Source organism: Polypterus senegalus, chromosome 7 (genome assembly GCF_016835505.1).
Source record: "Polypterus senegalus isolate Bchr_013 chromosome 7, ASM1683550v1, whole genome shotgun sequence".
Lineage (NCBI taxonomy): Eukaryota > Metazoa > Chordata > Cladistia > Polypteriformes > Polypteridae > Polypterus > Polypterus senegalus.
Window position 1 is genome coordinate 138,971,344 of NC_053160.1, and position 21,773 is coordinate 138,993,116.

The 21,773-nt window shown below is 36.5% G+C and overlaps 1 protein-coding gene across 1 annotated transcript in view; it reads left to right on the forward strand.

The window, feature by feature from the left end:
- Positions 1-21,773, forward strand: part of adgrv1 (adhesion G protein-coupled receptor V1) — a 669,968-nt gene that overhangs the window by 399,143 nt on the left and 249,052 nt on the right. The window contains exons 79-82 of the mRNA XM_039759338.1: positions 644-828; positions 14,325-14,574; positions 15,814-15,953; positions 21,563-21,723. Coding sequence (XP_039615272.1) covers positions 644-828; positions 14,325-14,574; positions 15,814-15,953; positions 21,563-21,723 — 736 coding nt within the window. The remainder of the gene's footprint in view (positions 1-643; positions 829-14,324; positions 14,575-15,813; positions 15,954-21,562; positions 21,724-21,773) is intronic.

Genomic DNA, 21,773 nt, shown 5'->3' on the forward strand with positions numbered 1-21,773 from the left:
CTCTGTGGACCCCCTGGAGGCTATAGCAAAGGAAAGAATTAAAGCATAACTGAGTGCCATGAACAATGCTGCACATCCTTGCTCTGACACACTGGCACTAAATACTTTTAATCAACAAGTTATTCAGATCTGTCTGCCTGCCTGCCTGCCTGCCTGCCTGTCTGTCTGTCTGCCTGTCTGTCTGTCTGTCTGTCTGTCTGTCTGTCTGTCTGTCTAAAAGAAATAAAGTCCTTTAATATATACTTGTTTTTTTAAGTCTCTAAATGATGTTAATGGTAAAAGTTTTAAAGTACACAAACAAATGATATACAGTACTCAAAACCGACTGTCTAAGGTATAAGTGAGAAATCTGAATGAGTGAAAATAGGTGTTTGGGATTGTTGTATTTACAGCTTTATACGTTGTTAGTGATATTTCCAAGTTGATTTTCTGTTGAACAGAAAACTGATGTTGTGATACCTGAGGAGTAATAATTGTTGCATTTGTTCAAAATTAGGAGTATAGCAACAACTATTTGACTGTAAAATAAAGGGAACTGAATGCACAATCAGTGTTACTTTTTTCTAGACTTTTGAGTTGTCTACATATAGATTTAAAACATTTTTCATGCAAGCTCACATCAAATTATTATTTGTTTTTGAAGGTTATGTTGGAAGGTGAACGAATATCACTGGAAAAAACCAGCAGAGGTTTGACATATGATGTCCTTTGTGCTCTGGCCAACCCTAATCGCAAAGATACGCGTGGACTAAGTCAACTTTCTGAAACTGCAGAAAGATTTGCCTTCTCTCTTCTGACTGATGTTCAATGTGGATCAGAGGGTGAAAGGTAAAGTGTACTATAGTAAGAGTAAAAGGTGGAATTTTTTCTTTATTTACCTACTACTGTTAAGTACAAAGTTGTTTTTTAAAATTTTCTTATTATAATACTACTGTCAGAGACACAGATCTAAATTGTTTTTGGATGAAAAAATGACCTGTAATTTACAACAACAAACATGATTATAATATTGGACCCTTATAAAAACCTGCCTTCATATGATCAAACTGTTGCATTTGTATTTTCAAAAAATAGGAAAAAAACATATTCACCTCTTTCATTCAAGACACAGCTCATGAAGGGACTGCTCAGATAACCCTTGTATTTTGTTTTTTTTCTAGATACAGATATAAATGGAGATTAAGGGAACAGTTAGAAACTGGCAGACAGACAATTGCCCACTTCCTGTTGCTACGAAAGTCTAATCTTTTTATCTGGGCTGTTGCAATGTGAACCTCTTTACAACTTTAGTCTTATCTGTACATGGAGCACCATAGTTAGCCATAATTTTTAATGCATTTAAATTCCAATCCTTTTCTAATGTTTACATTTTACATTATAATTTTTACTTGTATGTCTCCTACCTAGTATTGCAGTTATACAGAACCAATAACTAGCAGTGAATGCAAGAAAGACAGTTTCTTATTGTGTAGAGTTCATGTGTCACTTTAAAGCAATGAAGGGAATGTCATCTTGGGACTATTCGGATTAAGATATTTACATTAACCCATCCATTTACAGTAGGGGTTTGTAAAGCAGCAAAGATTACCCCAAGCCTAATTATTTCCAGATGCCAGACAAAAAGAGGTCCAGAAATGAAATAGAAACCTTGTCTGAGAAGCAACATTTGAAAAAAACAAAAAAAAAAACATGATATTAGTTTGTCTCTATCAATGTTATTGACTGACTAACTGTGAACCCTTTATTTAGGAGCCTACTGGATTAGTGGACTACTGTGAAAAATGTTTACATACAGATTTTAAAAGTTTAAGTTCGAAAGCACATATGGTTTTAATTTTTTTGATGAATTAGTTAAAATATAACACACTGGTAACAATAATAATGACTAGCATAATACAATTTCATAATTGTTACATTAATGTATTGCATAGCTATGTCATGTTTCAATATCATACCATATTAGTCTAATACTTGTTGCCCAAAGTGCCCCCAATGAGAATGGTACTGAGCACCACTTATGCGTTGGTGTCAGTGATGTGATGAGTGCACAGACCAAATTATTTTTTTCTATAATTTTGTTGTTCTGCCATTGCTCCTTTTAATTTAATGAATGCCCCAGCCAAATAGTGTCCTAATTGGGGCAATGCACATGCATTATCACTTGTTCTGCTTTTACATTCAGTCACTCTCTGTCACCTTCAATTAACCTGTTCTTTTCATTTTATTTTTTGCTGCTTCTCTGTCTCAGTTAACGTGAAAAGTGTAATCTATACTCTTAATTTCTTTCTCTGGAAATTGATGCTGTACTTTGACTGTAAGGCCAATGAAAAGAATACAATGGACAATGCTGGATATTAATCTGAAAGATTTTACATATGTTTAGTTATTCATTTTAAACAGTAAACATCAACAGTTCTCTTTTGTTTAAAGCAGAAGAGCAAATTTTTGCTTTACTTTGAAAGCAAAATTAAACTTTCTTTCTTTCTTTCTTTCTTTCTTTCTTTGTAAATAATTATTGATTACATACTGACAGCTTGTAAGGGTCTCATCTCATCCCATTCATGAGCTTGATTAATGCAATTCATGGTCACGGGAGCCCTGAGTCAAACCTTGCAGCACCTTGTAGTTAGTGTTGTAAAATGACTTCCAGAATTAGAATTTCGTCTTTTTCATTCTCATATCTTGTATTACTCAAGATATTACACTGCTCAAAAAAAATAAGGGAACATTTAATCATCACAGTCTAACACCAAATCGATTAAGCTTCAGGGATATCAATCTGTCCAGTTAGGTAGCATAAGTGATTGTGAATCAACTTCACCTGATTTGGTGCAAATGAAAGTGACATTAGATGCACTGGAGAGGCAACGGCAAGACAACCTCCAAAAAGAAAATGGGTTTGCAGGTCATAGACAATCTCTCTCTCCTTATCCTTCCTGACTGATTCTTCTCTAGTTTTGCATTTTGCTGGTGTCTTTGTCACTACTGGTCGTATAACGTGGTACCTAAGCCGATTCAGGTTTGACAGGTAGTCCAACTCCTTCAGGGTGACTCATCTAAACATGCCGTTGTAAGAAGGCTTGCTGTGTCTCCCTGCGGAGTCTTCAGAGTAGGTGATGGGTCATTACATGTGGAAAGATTGGACAGGGCTGTAGAAGAGCATCAACCCAGCAGCAGGACAGGTATCTGCTTCTTTTGTGTGTGGAGTAACAGGAGCAGAACTGACAGAGCCCTACAAAATGACCTCCACCTGGCTATTGGTTTGCTGGTTTCTGAACAAACTATCAGAAACAAACTCTATGAAGGTGGCATGAGGGCCTGATGTCCTTTAGTGGGACCTGTGCTCACAATCCATCAGTTCAATTGGTATTTGCCAGAGAATACACAATTTGTATTTCCAACATTGGTTCTTTATTCTCTTCACAGATGAGATCAGGTTCATACCAAGCACATATAACAGAAGTGAAATGCAATACAAACAATTTGTTTTTGTGCAGCCCAAAATCGCACAAGAAGTGCCGTAATGGGCTTTAACAGGCCCTGCCTCTTGACAGCCCCCCAGCCTTGACTCTCTAAGAAGACAAGGAAAAACTCCCAAAAAACCCCAGTAGGGAAAAAATGGAAGAAACCTTGGGAAAAGCAGTTTAAAGAGAGACTCCTTTCTAGGTAGGTTGGGCATGCAGAGGATGTCAAAAAGAAGGGGGTCAATACAATGCAGTATAATACACAAAACAGAACAAATCCTCAATACAGTATACAAATAAAAAAATTTTAGAACTACGTAGCAGAATTTAACAGTAGATGATATCACATAATATGATTTGGATTTGTTTAGAGTCCTGGAGACCTCATCCATCAAGCTGCCTCCCCCATTTGGCCATTCCATGGCTGAAACAGCGCTGGGCCAGCCAATCTGATGAAAGGACCCCTCTTTCCCACGATTCCTGCGATCTTCCATCAGGGATGACTTTACCTTAGGCAGGCAAAACAACTTGGCAATTGGACCATAGCACCAATTGCCACATTTGAGTACCGAGAAGTGAAACAGAATAGGTGAGGGTTAGTATCCAATTATAACTATCATGTTACTTATGTTTTAGTGCTAATGACTAACAACTGAGATGCAGTATGTACAGTTAAACAGCAGCTCTAGTCAGGATATGCTAAACTGAAGTAGTGAGTCTTCTGCTGGGATTTAAAAGCTGAGACCAAAGGGGCATCACTTATAGTAGCAGGAAGACCATTCCATAGTTTAGGGGCCCTGTAACTAAAAGCTCGACCTCCCAAGACTTTGAAGACGCCATAGTGAATGTTATGCAGCTTGCAACATCATCCAGCATTATGGTGGGTCAGTGATGGTCTGGCATGGGTTTCACAGACTTCCACATGCTAGGCAACAATACCCTGACTGCTGTTAGGTGTTGGGATAAAATCGTCAGAGCCATTTTCCCACCTTATGCAGACTATACACTTCTCCAGAAAACTGGAGATAATTTCTTAAGAAAATAAAGTTATTATAAGCATTTTAGTAGTAAGTTAAATTATCAAATTTATTACTTACTTTTGCATAACATTTGACCCTTAATGAAGAAACACCACTGGTCTCCAGTGCCCTCTTGTGTACTCTCAGAGATGTGTAAATGAAAGCAGGGTCCTTGTACTTTTATTGATGATCTCCTTCGACTTCGTTAAGGTCCCTATTGCCGCATGCACAGTACATAATATGGGAACCTGTCCACTTCTAACACCTCAACTTCCCAAAGAAATGGTTCAGAGAAATGCACAGTCCCTGTTGAGTCATTGGTCAATCTATGGGAAAGCAGCTAAAGATTAGCCTTTTTATTTTTGTGAAAATGGAAAATTAATTGCATTAAGCAATGAACTGCATTACTTCAAATACAGAAGTTCATTTTTCTGGCTGACCTGATTATTATTTTTTGTTTTATATAATGGACTCTGGTCAGAGTTATGCCTTGACTTGGCTCATTTAGGTAATAAAGTTATCTCTGAATTTTCCCACTGGGAGCTATTATTAGGAGGGCATTGTCTTGAAATTTCCCACTGGGACCTTATGTTTCCCATCTCTCCCATAGATTGTGCCTTTCTATAAAAAGAAGAGGACAGGCCCTTAGGCATTTGGAGATCTCAGTCCTTTTTAATTTGTCTCTACTGTTTTTGCATCATGTGGTATGAACAGACTGCTAAAAAACCATGACAATGAATACAGTATTTGTTTCTAGAACAAGTGAAGCCATACTTCATTCTTGAGGTTTATATACACATTCAAATTTGGTGTACATTTTCATAGAAGTTGCTTTTGAATCACTGTATAGAAATTTTTAAAAATGCAGTACTTAGCAATATTCCCTGGAAGTTTTGCTCCTCTCTGTAAAAGCCTGCCCTGACACAGACAGACGTAGTACACAAGTTCAAAGCACACAGGGCTTTTATTTTCTTTTATACCTTGTTGGCAACGCCTTACCCATTCCCACAATACAATAAGTCTTCTTTTCTCTTTCTTACTCCTCCACTCTCCCTCCGGCAAGCTTCGTCTTCCTCCTCCTGACTCTGGCTCCTGGAGTAATGGCTGCTGGCTCCTTTTATAATACAGCTGGAAGTGCTCCAGGTGCTTGACGACCTACTTCTGGCAGCACTTCCAGGTATTGCAGAAGAGCTGCTCTATAGGGCTGAGCAGCAGCTACAGCACCCCCTGGCGGTGCCCACGGATCCTAACAGGGCTGAACCAAACTCCAACTCTCATGAAGCCCTGCGGGGCGCTGCCATCTAGCATTCCGGGGAAGGTACTGTCCTGACCAGGCTTGCTCCCCCAGTCCATACAAGAGAGAGGTGTCCCGGTCGGGCAAGGGCCCCAGCCATCGGCCACACTCTCATATGTTTGTATCTCAATATTGAAAAACACATTAGACATTGACAGGCCATACACTGATCATATAATGATTGAAACCAGTTATTTAACTAAATATATAGTTTTAAAAAAATCAGGTATTTGAATAAATTTACTAATGAACTATTTTAATAGTTGCTTCAACTGTTTTAATGGTAATTTGTGAACATTGGAGGTATTAACCTGGTGGTAGAGTGAATATTGCTGCCTCCTTATGGATGTTGGATCCAAACACCATGTCTGGTCATTGTTTGTATGGAGTTTAAATGTTGTTTTCCTCTGTGTGTGTATTGGGTTTTCCTCCTGCATCTTCAGAGACGTTTAGTTAGGTTGATTTGTGATCCCAAAGTGGCCCCAGGATGAGTCAGTGCATGAGTGAGCCCTGCTATGGACCAGATCCAGTCGAAGGCTGTTTCCTGCTCTGCTTCCAGTTTAGGGTCCACCCCTCTATATCTCTTTATGTCTCTGATTTATATGATTATGTTTTGATTCTGCTCTATATCAATATTATGGGCCAGTGTCTCAAAAAGTTATATTGTAGAAGTTAAATAGCATTGAATTTTCATTTCAACCTCTTTTTGTTTATGGTAAATGCTTGCCTCTTTTTACACATTCACTTGTGTACTTGTGCTTAGGAAATTTAGTTACATGTTTTACCTGACTTATCTTTCTTCCTTATTTGAATACATATTCCTTATTATGATCTTTATGGTGATATTGCAAAGTTGTATAACCCAAAATGATATTCCTTCAATATAACAAAAGGTTGACTTGATTTGAGAATTAGTGTAGGGCATGTAGACACTTTACAGTGGTGCTTTTTTGCAGCTCACTTACAATGATGGGATGAAGTTATTGCCAATTTGCACTACTCTCTATACCTATTTGGCCTTATTTTCAGATCTGCAGTAATATTTTTAGGCCATATGTCCTACAAATCCTCTACAGTGTTGTTTACTAAATCCATAAAAAAAAAATAAATTTGTAGCTGAATATATTCAAGCTGACACAGCTACAAGCTCTTATTTTAGGTTCCTATAAGACTTATTTATTATGTTTAAGCTACAGAGGCTGTGGAACTTGTGCTGAATTACAGTTTTCAAATGTCTGTGATAAATATGGGAAGTCCAAGTGATGCCAGGGAACCTGCGTCATGAAAGAAAAAAGCTGCAGCAATGTTTACAGAACAGCGAAATATGATTATGGAAGGAGCTCAATATTTATCTGCATGGGAGTAAACCAATCATTTGTTTAGCCGATGGGAATCCAAATTGTTTTAATTACCCTGTAAGACATCTATGTATATAAAAAAAACAGAGTGACGTCTAAAGGCATGGTATTTCTAAATTGTTTAGTGATTTATACTTCTTTTGGGTGGAAACTATTGCTCACAGGAACATACAGTTAGTGTTTGTTTGTTATTTGAAGAATTACTTTAGGATTTTGTTTCTGAAAACAGTAGTGATGCCTAAACAAATGTAAAATGAAAGTTCAAGATATGATTAAGAATGTGACATGCAATGTAAGATCTGTTAAAGTACCGAATAGGTGAAAAATGTATTAATCAATGAATTACTAATGAAGCAAGTTAATTAACTAATGAAGCAAGTATATAGTACATTTAAACACCTTGACACAACATGTACTGTATAAACAGCACTATTCAGGCCATCTACCTGTTTTGATAAATAATTTTGAGTATTGGGAGCTGTCACTGCTCCAGAGACCTGGGTTCAAATCTTGGCCAGCTCATTGTCTGTGTGAAATTGACCTTTTTTCATTTGTCTAAGTGTTTTTTTTCAAGGTGCCCTGGCTGCTCACTAGTGTTGAGGTGCAAAATTCACCAAAGTGTTTTTTGCAGTGAATATGCTGTATTCACTGGTGATGATTTATGCAGAATATTTTTCTGAAAATTTGCTGTGAAGCCAGCTTAGGTGAGATTTTTTTCCCAGCTTCCCATGATGCTTTTTTAAGCTAGTGTCACAGAGCTCTAGTAACCATAAGCAGAACTTTTGCACATGCATGCTATAAGGCTGTTGCGAATCTGCTTCAAGCATGCATGATGTCACAATCTAATCAGTACTCCAACCATATTTCCACCCACCTGTGCTTACAATAAAAAATAAAACTGTTGCAGTATTTTCATTTGAGAGGGTAAATTAGCTGACTATAATGAGAAAGTCATGAGTACTACCCAATTCCCTCGTCAGAAAATGCAGAAAACCCTGTGAAAGATGTTCCTTCCTGATTGAAGAAAAAAGTATGAAGCATCTGCACAGACACAAAAGAAACAAAAAAGATGTTCCAGCTATGCCTGGAGCCGTGACTTAAAACAATGCAATGAGGCAGTCTTACACGACTGCCTCGTGGCACAGCCAATGTGTGTACCGAGATTATATCTCTGTAAGTGCAATTATCTATATTTTATTCACAGTACTTATTGCTAGTTTGTGCCCATTTGTTGTATTACATATGTGGTATTTGTTCTGTCTGTGTGTTTTATTGTTTGAGGCACGGTGATACAGTGGTTAGCACTGCTGCTTCATAGCAAAATCACATTTTAGGCCACAATAATTTATCTAGCATAGTTGGCAGATTCATCCCTAGCCCTAAGGGACCCTTAAAAGACCATTGCATCTCAACTGACTTTAATTAATTTTGTGGAGTTTGTTGAAGTTCCCAAATATTTCCATAATTTTGCTGAACTTGCGGCAAAGCAAACTCCATGAGGTTTGCTTATTACTATCCACCCATCCATTATCCAACCCGCTATATCCTAACTACAGGGTCATGGGGGTCTGCTGGAGCCAGCACAGGGTGCAAGGCAGGAAACAAACCCCAGGCAGGGTGCCAGCCCACCGCAGGGCGAACACACACACACAAGGGACTATTTAGAATCAGCAATGCACCTAACCTGCATGTCTTTTGACTGTCGGAGGAAACTGGAGTACCCGGAGGAAACCCATGCAGACACGGGGAGAACATACAAACTCCACACAGGGAGGACCTGGGAAGCGAACCTGGGTCTCCTTACTGCGAGGCAGCAGCGCTTCCCACCCTATGATCTAAATTTTAAACCTATAATCTTTTTATTTAGATCCACTTTCGCTTCTCCGATTCCTAACCAAAAATATATAAATATATTAACTATCACTTTCCTATACCCTGACCTGTATAAAATTTTATTAGGCAGTCCTAAGGTTAATAAACTTTCATAATGTAGCGCTAATGGTATTATGTAGCACTAATGGTAATAACCCTAATTTTAAATGTATTCATTTTTAAACTGCAAGTTTAAAACATGTTATTAAAATCTAATAAAAAAAGTACTTTTTAAATTCCAAATATATTAGATTTTCATATAATTGATATACTAGATTTGTTTATAATAATAAAATTTAAAGAATTATTCAGTTATTTTAGGAAATCAGTGAGCCAGTGCATGTTCCCTCATGGGGAATTTTTGTCCCTGTTGGTCTATCTAGTGTTTGCTGGTGACTTGCACTTGATAGACCTGAGGTACATTCTATTTTTCCCTGCTCCTATACCTTGAATAAATTGATTTATTTGGATTAAAGGTGAGTTTTCATGTATCCTCATGTGGCACATGGTGCCACTTCTCTACTGCCCAGTTGTTTGTCTGCCTATGAAAAAGTCACCTCAGATAGAGGAGCACTGGAATCACTGGGCAGAACAGTCCTTTCATCAGACTGTTGGGCCCAGCACTGCCTTAGCTGTAGAATGGTCAGTGGAGGGATGTGGCTTGTTGGCCAAGGTCTCCAGGACTCCGTGTCTGACTTGTCTTTCTTCTTGAACAGTCTATCAGTGGTTCTATAATTAACTCATGGACAGACATTGTTGTTTTTAGTTTATTTTAATTAGTTTCTACTTTGTTTTTGATGTGTTTGAACAAATCTGTATCCTTATATGTGATAGTTCTATGTTTAGTGAGTTGTATATTCTATTCTTGCATTTTGCTTTGAGAGTTGTTGCAGTGCTCTGTGTCTGCAAATTATGAGGAGCACTGTGCAAGAACACAGTAGTTTCTACTGATGTATTGTATATCTGAAATGTCAATAACAGAACACCCATCTAGCTCTGTGAAGAGGATTACTTGTGTTGTGTTTTGTTTTTTGTATTTACTCCATTTTTGACATCCACTCCACGCCCAGCCTACCTGGAAGGGGATCTCTCTCTGAATTGCATTTCATAAGACTTCTTGCATTTTTTTCTACATTTTTTTTCAGTATTTTGCTGTTTTCTTAGGGAGTCAATGATGTGGGTCTGTCAAAAAAACTAAAAAACTAGACCTGTTAAAGTCCATTGAGGCATTCCTTATGTGTCTTTGGGCTATACTAGAAACAAATTGTTGATGTTGCTGTGTAAAAGAGGGAATAAAAAGCTCCCAATCGAAAAAGTATATTGCAGATGCTGTAAATTTTATATAATTTTAAATGTCTCTTCAACTTTATCCCCCTGTTTGACTTGACCGTTGTGGCATGATTCAAGTGCTGATTCCATCTGATTGTTGCTGGCTTCAAAATTCACACTCCAAAGATCTATGCATTCAAATCCACTAGATGGCAGAATTTTGAAAGTCTATTTCTTATTGCATGATTTTTATAAGCAAGTTAGAAGATAGAATGGTGGATAATATGGAGAAGAAATTAAATAAGGCTGCTGCTAAGAAGAAAACTTATACTGTAACATTTTACAACGAATAACTAAAGAAATAAGATAAAAGTACAGCAATAATGCAATAATAAATACACGGTAGTTCTTCTGTAGATTAATGTTTTCCTGCAGGATTCACAACTGTAGTCTACAGTACTTGGTGGATAGGTAGACTTTGAAGTGGTCCCATTGTAGCTAATTAGACCTCATGTCTTATGCTAGCAATTCTCAATTTTCATTTTCGTTTTACTTTGAAAATGGTTTGACACAAATCAGGTTTATAGAAGCTTAGCATTTTTGTAGTCCAAACTCTTATTTATTTTAAATATTTTTAATCAGTATCTTACTATCTAGTATGGAAATTAATAGCAAAAAATTCTAAATTCATACATGATGAAAAAACTAATCTATGTCTGGATAATACATTTGTTACATGAGCTACAGTACTCAACTTCAAATTTCAGTATAACGCCCTGAACATATTACTTTTAACACATCAAGGTGTGTTAAAGGTGTGTTATAAAAACTGTCTGAATCCTGGCCTAGCCACTGTCTGTTTCGAGCTTGCCTATTCAACTTGTGATCAAATAGCCATTTTTGTCAGTCAAGGGTAAGGCAGGAGTCAAGATAAAAAATGTTGGGGTGCCAACTGGGCCACCCCGTTTACTCAAAATAATAAGCAGCCTCAAATTTACAAGTGCTTGATGGTGCGGTAAATGACCAAAAGCAAAAAGTAATTAATTGTAGCCTGTAGCTTAAAGGCTGTGGCAGAGTGGTCAGGCTTCAGGGTCAGAGCTTGCATGTTTGACACCATGTTTCAGGTAGTCCTGTTTTCGCCAGCATTGGTTTGATTTGAAATTCTAAATTGCTCAAGTGTGGATATGTATGTGAGGCTAATGTATCAAAAATGATAAGCAGTATATAGTTGATATGACAACTACAGTATTTTCTTATTAATTACCATGAGACACATTACTAGAACAAACAAACAAAAATATACTGTATAGTGCAGGGCATTTAAAGATCCCAGATTACATAGTCGTGGTTGAAATCACAGCCCAATGAAGCTGCTAAGTACCAAGGAAGCCTTGGAAGCTACTAGGACAGAAAAGGAGAATAACTGGTGATTTTCACTGAAGAAGTCAATACAAGCCTATCACATTTTAACTGCTGGTGCCAATTCATTGTCTATAATTTGTATATATTTACTGTATGTGTACATAATGTATGTTGATAACTTATTTTTATGTACATTTGCTTCCATCCATCCATTGATGTTTCAGAATGCTTAATATTACTTTTTCAGAAATTTAATTCTACATGAAAGGTTTTTCAACTACATAATTAACTATTTGTGTATACAGAAATAGAAACTGTCAGTCATTGTAATGAACATATGAACTGAGTATTTGAAAAATAACATTGTCTTATATATAAATAAGTAAATATTAGGAAAATTACATGCAAAGTAAACAAAGGGATATCTTGAATTCAGGGTACATATTAAAGTTTTGAAATAAGGGTAACATTTTTAAATATAGTAGTTTAACAACACCTTATTCTGAAAGTTCTAAGATCTCAAAAGTTTCTTTCAGGTATGTTTTGCAAACTGTTAGTGGTGTCAGCATGTTATAATCTACATTGATCAGCCACAACATTAAAACCATCTGCCTGATATTGTGTAGGTCACCCTTGAGGTGCCAAAACAGCTCTAATCAGTCAAGGCAAGAATGCCACAAGACCTCTGAGGTTTTCTGTTATCTGGCACCAAGATGTTAGCAGCAGATCCATTAAGTCCTTGAAGTGGACAGGTATGGTTTCCATGGATCATTTTGTTTTTCAACCACATCCCACAGATGCTCAGTCTGGGAGATTTGAAGGCCAAGTCAGTGCCTTGAACTCATGGTCAAGTTCAGAAATGGTTTGAGGAACAACCTTTACAGTGTGGCAGGGTGCATTATTCTGCTAAGAGAGGCCATTGCCATCAGGGAATACCATTGCCATGAAGGGGTGTATGTGGTCTATAACAGTCCTTCAGCAGGTGATGCTGTTATTTGTCATCCACATGAATGCCAGGACCCAAAGTTTCCCAGCAAAACATTGACAAGAGCATCATATTACCTCTACCGGCTTGCCTTCTTCCCATAGTGCATCCTGCTGCCATCTCTTCCCCAGGTAAATGACACAAAAGCACCCACCAGTCCACATGTTCTAAAAGAAAACATGATTCATCATACAAGTCCACCTTCTTCCATCGCTTCATGGTCCAGTTCACATGTCTATTGCAGACACTTTCAGCAGTAGACACATTTCAGCATGGGCACTCTGACTAATCTGCAGCTAAACAGACCCATATACCCATATTTAAATGTAATGTACTGTGTGTTCTGACACCATTCTCTCATGGCCAGGATTACATTTTCAGCAATTTGTGTTACAATAGCTCCCCACATGCATCAATGAGCCTTGGCACCAATGACCCTGTTACTGGTTCACTGGTTGTCCTTCCTTGAACCACTTTTACTAGGTACTACTGCATACCGGGAACACCCTCTAAGACATGTCATTTTGGAGATGCTCTGACCCAGTCATCTAGCCACATCAACTTCAGAAAGTGACTGCTGACTTGCTTCCTAATAAATTCCTCCCATTGACAGCTGCTATTGTAATCAGATCATCAATGTTATTCATTTCTTCTCTCAGTAGTTTTAATGTTGTGGCATAATCAACTACATTCATGACCCTCATAAAAACTGAAATATTATACAAGTTATACAAGTTAGAAGAAAATTATCTCCATGTTTTTTTTTTTTTGTTTTTTTTTTTTGAGAGAGCTCTTGTATGCAGATATGTCTGCTTTCTTCCTATGCTTGTTGAATACCCCCCCCTGCCTATGGTTGCAATAGACCACAAAATGTGTACCTGCTGCTTTTTCTTAATGACCAATTTTTACTTCTTTTTTGAACATGGACAATTACATAATTATAAGTTGATATATCAAACAATTTACAAAGTAATTGCTAATTGTTTATGTATCTTTATGGTGACATGTTTATATTTAGAAATACTTAAAACAGTATGATCTAGTCAAATGTAGAACTTAGAAAGTAAGCAATAATTGCATCTTTACACTGCTGAAAGTAACCTGCTTTTAAAATAAGGAAGTCTGGAAAATAAATGGAAGTATAAATAAAGCATATATAAATAATAATGATATGCTTATTTCCGTAAGGCACCTGACTGCTTAAAGCAAAGATGATTTTTATTCTTACAAACATCAGTGCAATCACAACTCTATATGGAATGTACAAATCTTTTGAAATTATGTAATACCCATTGTTTTGTATTTCTCCAATTACTCATGTTTCCTCCACATCACAAACACATGGATGTAAGGTGAATCTATGACTCTAAATTGACTTAGTGTGAAGTGTGTGTTTTTGTGTTGCTAGTGATATATTGGTACCTCATCCAGGGTTCCTGCCATGTGTCCAGTGCTACCAGGATAGACTGTAGCTCCCAGTCTCATTCATTTAGAATAAATAGATGTCCATTGTAATTGTCATTTTTAAAGTAATTATATAAACATATTAAAGCAGGTGCTACTTGTATTACCTTCAATATTATACTGTTTAAAATCATCAGTACTGTTCCAGTTGCATGAATTTAGATATATCCTGACATTAGAAATCGAAAAAAAAGAAAAAAACTTTAAAATCTGACATTTGTATTTTTTTTATTACAGGGGAAAGACCATCCTAGATACATGTCCACACTTGGCTATCAAAGCTTATCACTGGTATCCACCACAGATCAATGGCCACCAGTTTATGGGGAAAAATGGTGACTGGATTAGAGTGCCTGAAGCCTTGCTAAAAGTTTCCACTGTTTCTCCGTATGAAGTTGCAGAAAATAAATGTGAGAAGATTCAGTTCACAGAGTACAGTAGCCAACAGTGGTTCCTCACTGGCAAGCCCACTGCTCTCAATAATAAGGTGAGATCTTAGAAACAGAAGGTAAGGAGGCAGCTGCTGGGGTTTTAATTATGATTTATTTTATATAGGGATTAAACTATTTTATTCTAAAAGATATTTAAGTAAAATGTTACAGTATAATATGGCATAGTGGTGTTACCTCGCACCATGGAAGTTTTCTGCAGTTTCCTCTGTAGATGCCAAGACAAATGGATTGGCATCCCAACTGGGACTGAGAGAGTGATCTCTTACCATAACAGAAGGACGGCGTGGATGGAGATGCAACCCGGCCGGGATGGTTAGCGAGCCTTATCACAGTCATGCTAAAAAACTAATGGATGAATTGAACATACATGAATGCCAGAGGCAGTTCATTTCCCCACATGATTGGTGGCAGTGTCCCACCTGGCTAGTCCCAGTTAGGACTCCCTCAGGGCTGCTTGGGAATTGGAGTTAGAAAAGTAGCCCAGTCCATGTCTTTGGGTGCTACAACAGGGCGCTGCCAGGAGAAGAATGCCTGGGTTTCAATATGATCTGGAAGTGCCCCGGATAACCACTGGTGTGAAATTATTGTCTGTATTCCCTTGGAATGGTTGGCTGACAAATAAAAAGAAAAACTTTATTTGAACCCAGAGTTGTGCTGGGTTATATTGTGTCTGCGGATTGGCAGTCAGTGTTGCATCTTACTGGTTACTCCTTCTACTGTCCAAAGACACACAGGTTAGGTGGAATTGGGCCCTTAATGAATGTGTATGTTCACCCTCTAATTGGCTAATATATATATATATATATATATATATATATATATATATATATATATATATATATATATATATATATATATATATTTTAGAGATGCTTATTTATGTATATTAACTTTAGTTTAATAAAAAAATGACTGTAAAATCTATTCCATGCTTTTTCCCAACTTGATATGATATTTAATTAAATGGACACCTCCAATAAGAGGTGTTTTTTCATTTCTAAACCTCTGTTTGTTCAGTTTTATTATCCCATAATTAATGCTTGATCATACATTCACTATCACTTTATTTCTAATTCTGTTAACCATATCAAATTCACTATATAGAATTAAATCATAGTTTGCCATTTATGTATTTAACACTAGAGGGCAATAATTGCACATAGTGAATGATTATATTGTTCCTACTAAGTTGTGAAAAAAATGTTACAAGTGAGGAGGAGGAAGTGGAGGAGGTTGGTAGCATTTAATATTTTATATTCTTTGGTGTTTTTCAGATTTTTTCTCTCAGTTTAATGAACAAGGGCACACAACCTCTTTCTGAAAACGACAAAGTAATTTATCGAATCTACACCTCAGATAGTCGAATCAAACCTCAGCAGTCTCTTTGTCTTCTTTGGAGCCAAACAGCTGAAAAGTAAGCTTTGGATATCTACTGTACAGGAACTCCTGACAAATCTTTAGATATGTCAAACAGTGCAATAACTTATACAACTTAATGAGGCAATTTATGTAGACAAATGAGTTCACATTTAACGTCTGTTTCAAAGGTCTATAATATGTCAATAAGGAAGGCTAACTCCTCTTTCAAAAGCCACTGTCTGGTTACAGTTTATCTTGTTTTACCCCAATTAAACTGCATGTATAATTACTCTGTTTCTCAGAGCAACATTATTATCATTGGCCAAGTGCTTAACCCCTGCTGACTCACAGGTTCAAAAACAGATATTCAGAAGTTATCTCTGTGTTGATATGAGTTTCCTAAAGATATCTCAGGTTTCCCATAACATCTCAGATATCTGGGTGTTAAGTTGATTGAGAGATTGGCCCAGCATGAGTGAGTCTGTCCTGCAGTGGACTGGTGAAAGTAGTTTCATGAAATTAATGAATAAACTAAATAGACTGTTATTATTAGGCTAGTCTGCTGCATAGAGTTATACAGTGGAGCAAGAGCATTCTTTATTTCTTTACTGGAGAAAATATTTTTTAAATAGTTTGATTCTTACTTTATCATTATATGTTTGGTCTTGTTTTTATTAAAGAGAGAAGTAGTAATAATAACTGCTACAATGTGTCTGAACCCTGGAATGACCATTTAATTACTAATCAAATAGGGTGGACTGGAAGCACATTATTGATCCTCATGGGGTTATGGTGTGAAAATTAAATATCTTCATTAGTTCCTCTTTTCATTATCTAAAAGTAAATTTTTGGGTTCTGGGAAATAGGCAGCACATGAGTATGAATGTGTATGTGCTGGTACTTTGTGTCCCCTGCTACTAGAACAGGCTGAAGCACCACTGCAGCTCCAACAATTATTGATTAGAAAAAGCAAGGAAAGGAAGATAATATAAATATTGCAATCATTTTAGAAATGTTAAAAAATTAAAATGTATCCTTCTTTTTGTTTTTTCTTTTAAAATGTAATTTTAAATGTGTTGTGTGTGTTTCCAAACTTAACTACATTCAAACATGTTTAATTGTTAGTACTGAAAAGCTTCTTCATATACAATACTCTGCTTTTAATTCTAGTGATGAGAACCAAAAATGACAATAAAAAACTTTGGCCCACCATGGAGCATTTATGAACAATTAAAAGAGGCTGATATCTAATTGGTCACATCCATGTGCCCAGTAGCAGTACGTCCCAAAGATAAAGAAAGAGAGAAGAGACACTTTTTACTCTAGGAATATGTAGTAGGAAATAATATGCTGGACATTTTGCAGGAAAGAGCAATCACCATTTAGTTTTGAGTAAACTTTTTTATGTGCTGTAAACCAGAACTGTAATTAACTTGAAAACAACAAGATAACGTTTTTATTGGGCAGTGTGGCAGCACAGTGTTTAATGATATTTTCTCACAGTGCCAGGAGACAGGATTAAAAATCCCAATCTGGTCACTGTTACTGTAGTAGTTTTCTCCCTTTGTCTGGTTGAGCTTTTCTCTGTGTAGTTTGATTATCCTCCCACATCTCAAAGATGCACAGATTAGGTCAATGGGCTGTGGTAAATTGGCCTTGTCTGAGTGTGTGTGTGTGTTTTGTACAAAACTAAAATTTAACTGCTCATCATCCAGGGTTGGTTCCCACTTAGCGCTAAGTGCTGTCTGGGTCAGCTGTTTCCCAACACAAACCTAAACTCAATTATGTAAGTTAGAGAATGAATGATTTTTTTATATGTAAGGAATACAGTTTATTGTATGTTTGTAAGGTGATATTTTATTCTTCCTATCCGATATAAACTGGCAAGTTTTGCTTAAGGAAAGCGTTTGATGTTAAATCCAGAAATATTTTATTTTACACTGTTTTTTAGTAAATAAGGCAGTAAAATATAATTCTCCACAAAGGCAAACTTTAGCATCAAGAATGTGGGGGATGTTAAACAAAAATTTATTCATGAGAAAAAACCCCAGGATCCCCATGAGATTTTACTCCCCTTTTCCTATGAGCCAGTTTAAGTACAGGGTGAGTCAAAATTATGTTAACACTAATGGGACTGCTATGTATATACTTATATACAATTTTTGTGGACAATTTATGTGCCACATATGATGCATGTGTTAAACATGATGGTGAACATGTTGAGACAGTCCTTTAAATCATCTTGCACATATTAAGTATGTTTTGTGAATAAATTGTTTCCACCATTCAGATGTTAACATAATTTTGACTCACCCTGCAATACTGAATTTGCCAATGCTATATTCTTTTATTTTGTGATAGTACAATGCCCTGTCAATTGCTTATTCCTTTCAAAGCTGCCTTTGTCCCCACAACCCTGAATTGGATTAAGTAGGTTTAAGAATGTTATGTCATCTTCCTTTGTAGTTGTTGTCGTTTTAAAATTTTAACATTTAACAATTTTAGGTCACCTTCCAGCTCTAGAATTAATTTTATTGAAAGTGTCCTTTGAATTTTTGTCAGAATGTTCCATTAAACTTTTATTTCAGTTATGAATAATGTTCCTTGTATGGGTCATTAGAAGAATGATTAATTTTTCTATCCATTTATAGTTATTGTTTTACAAAGTATTATGTCCTCCCAACAGCCATATATAAAATGTCACCACTTTATAAACTGTTAACAGTCTGTGGAGTCTAGCTTCTTAGAAGACATTCTTGTATTTAATAAGTGGATATAAAGAACTTTTCAAAGGCCAACAATAGAAACATACATTAAAATACTGTATATATATTTAATTAAAATAAGAGGAAGAAGAAGAAAAATTCACAGTGATGATTAAAATCCTCAGTACTAACAAGCTGCAGGGATGAATGAGACCTGAACAGAACTGCTGAAAACTCTTGATATTGTGGGGGTTTTGGCTAACGTGTGTCATTCATGTTGCGTGCAAGGCATGGAAATTATATGCAGAATGGAGCAGTGGTTGTTCCAGTTTTAAAAGATACAATGAGAGAGTGTGTCTTATTTTCCTTGTGATCATACTTCTCTGTCTCTATGGAAAAGCCTGAGCTGGGTTACTAAAATTGGTAATTTTGTTTGAAAGTTGATTCTCATATTCTACAGTAGCAACATTAATTCTTTCATGGCCATTAAACACTGAGCCAAATCTTTGTTCTTATACCCATACTGTATTTGAGGGTCACAGGAGTTTGTCATTCCTGTCTACATGTGTTTTGTGAATTTAGGAAAAGTTTATGATTGTGCTGCCCATAGTATCTTGTGAAAAATGCTACATAAGTATGTTGTTCTAGGATCACTGCTGCATGCCATTTGATCCCTGTAATTGTGAGAGTTGTATTCTAGTATTCTCTGCAACTCTGCAAATGGTCCAGTTGTGTTTTGCCTACTCTCCTGTTTATGATTTTTGAGAACCTAGGGGTTACATCTCTGCATATTGTAGATGATATTTACTCCCTTTGATATCTAAAGCACACTGAGTAGTAAAGTCTCAAAATTCAAAAGGATTTGGGGCCTGGTCAGACCAGCTTAGCCTGTTGCTATCACCAGCCTCTTTAAGAAAGGCTAATGTTGATAAAGATGTACTGTGTGCAACATCATACAATTATTGCCCATACAGTATGTTACAAGATACAAATACATATGAAACTTCCTAGTTAATAATTATAAAAATAATATTTATTTAACACATTTAATATGTTGTATATTAAATCTCTGTGACATGTTTATTAAAGGTGATTTGACATTGACATCAAACTGTAAATACAGTAAGAATTTACTAATTAATTTTAATTAAATAAAATAATGTATGACTTAATATTGTGTATAGTTCATTTATACAGAAAAGTTTATGGTAAGACACAATGGAGGAGCCATAGGATTAATAAAGTTCAACAAGAACAGAGTTTTAGTGCATAAACAATTAAACAGAATTTTCTCAACTGCTGTTATTATGTGGGTCATAGTAGTCTTTTGTCTGTTGAAGTCGAATATTTCACCCATCTGTTCACATTCACAAAATATTAAAAAATTCCTTTTTCCTTAACTCATCTAAACATATTTTTCTCTAAGTAATCTAACCACATTACCGAATCATATTCTTAGTTAGTTGCCAGTTAAATGTCACTGATTCATATATGTAGAACCTCAAAAAATGCTTCTTATTACACTCCTATAATCCTAATGTAGACAATGGTATATACAGATATAAACTGTAGGTAGACGTTGCTTCTTTATTGTATTCACTTTACTTTTCATATGTTTGTTCTGGTGAAGACCTATGGCTGGCTACACAACAACCTGAAAGATGTGGGCCTCCTTCTACCCAGCAATAATCTTCATTTCCTCCTGGGAATTTTAAGCAACTTCTGGACAACTAAAGAACTATATTTCATCCAGGACTGTGGTCTAACATTGAAGGAGAGACTAGTGTTGACTCAGTGATTCTTAGCAGTATGTTGTTAGAATTTGTGTACTTGTGCTAAGGTTACTTATGATGAATTTGTCTTAGAGAAGTGGCCAGACAAACAGTGACCAGAAATGGGATTCTCATGGTGATCATACTTTGGAGCAGAAAAACCAGCCTGCCAAGCCTAGGACTAATTTTGCTGACAAGAAGGTCAGTAAGTAGCCCATGTAACCCAGTTAGCCTCAGCCCAAAAAAGCCATGTGGTCATGGTGCTGGGTAGGGTTTGTATGTAGTGCAATTAATAGCTATTAGTCGGATGCCTCTGGGCCGATTAAACCTTAGCATTGATAAGTTACTCCTAGGAGTAACTTAATTATAATGAATTCATCATACAGTACATTTTATTAATGAACTTTAATATAGTGTTTTTTAAATAGTTTATCTAAATAAAATTATTAATTCTTATAATAACATATAAATATTTGTTAAAACTGAAATTATATTTAATAGAACATCCATTTTCCAACCCGCTGAAACTGAACACAGGGTCACGGGGGTCTGCTGGAGCCAATCCCAGCCAACACAGGGCACGAACCAATCCTGGGCAGGTGCCAACCCACTGCAGGACACACACAAACTAGGGCCAATTTAGAATCGTCAATCCACCTAACCTGCATGTGTTTGGACTGTGGGAGGAAACCGGAGCGCCCGGAGGAAACCCACGCAGACACGGGGAGAACATGCAAACTCCATGCAGGGAGGACCTGGGAAGTGAACCCAGGTCTCCTAACTGCGAGGCAGCCGCGCTACCACTGCACCACCGTGTCGCCCTTAATAGAACATATTTACAAAAATACAATAATACCAAATAGTATGATGAAGCTTTTGAAGTAAAAATTACATTTAATTGGCAATTTTATGAAGAAACAACATATTGAACTCATGGCTACAGCTCATTGCATAACAACTGTCATCTTCAAAAGTGGATAAGTGGAAGAAAAAAAAGAAAAAAACAATCACACCTCTTTTTTGTTTTAACGTCATACTTTTTCCTGTTCCTAATTCTGAAAGGAGCACAGTACAATTATGCACAGTTATTTAAGTAAGTAAAGAGGTCTTCAAGAGACAATTGTCTTTATTGCGTTGCCTCTATTTTCATATACTTAGGTTGTATTCATTTGGTTTTAAATTTACAGCTGGCTTCCAGATGAGAAGTTCTGCCAGGTGACTGATGATACCTCCAATTTTGTGGAGTGTGCATGCTCCCATATGTCAATCTACACTGCCTTTGCACAAACTGACAGCCTTTCTTCTTACAACCAAGCCTTCTTCTCTGCAGGATTCATCTGCATGTCAGGTGTGTATCAAAAACATGATGTCCATTGTTCTGCTGTGCAAAAAATGTAT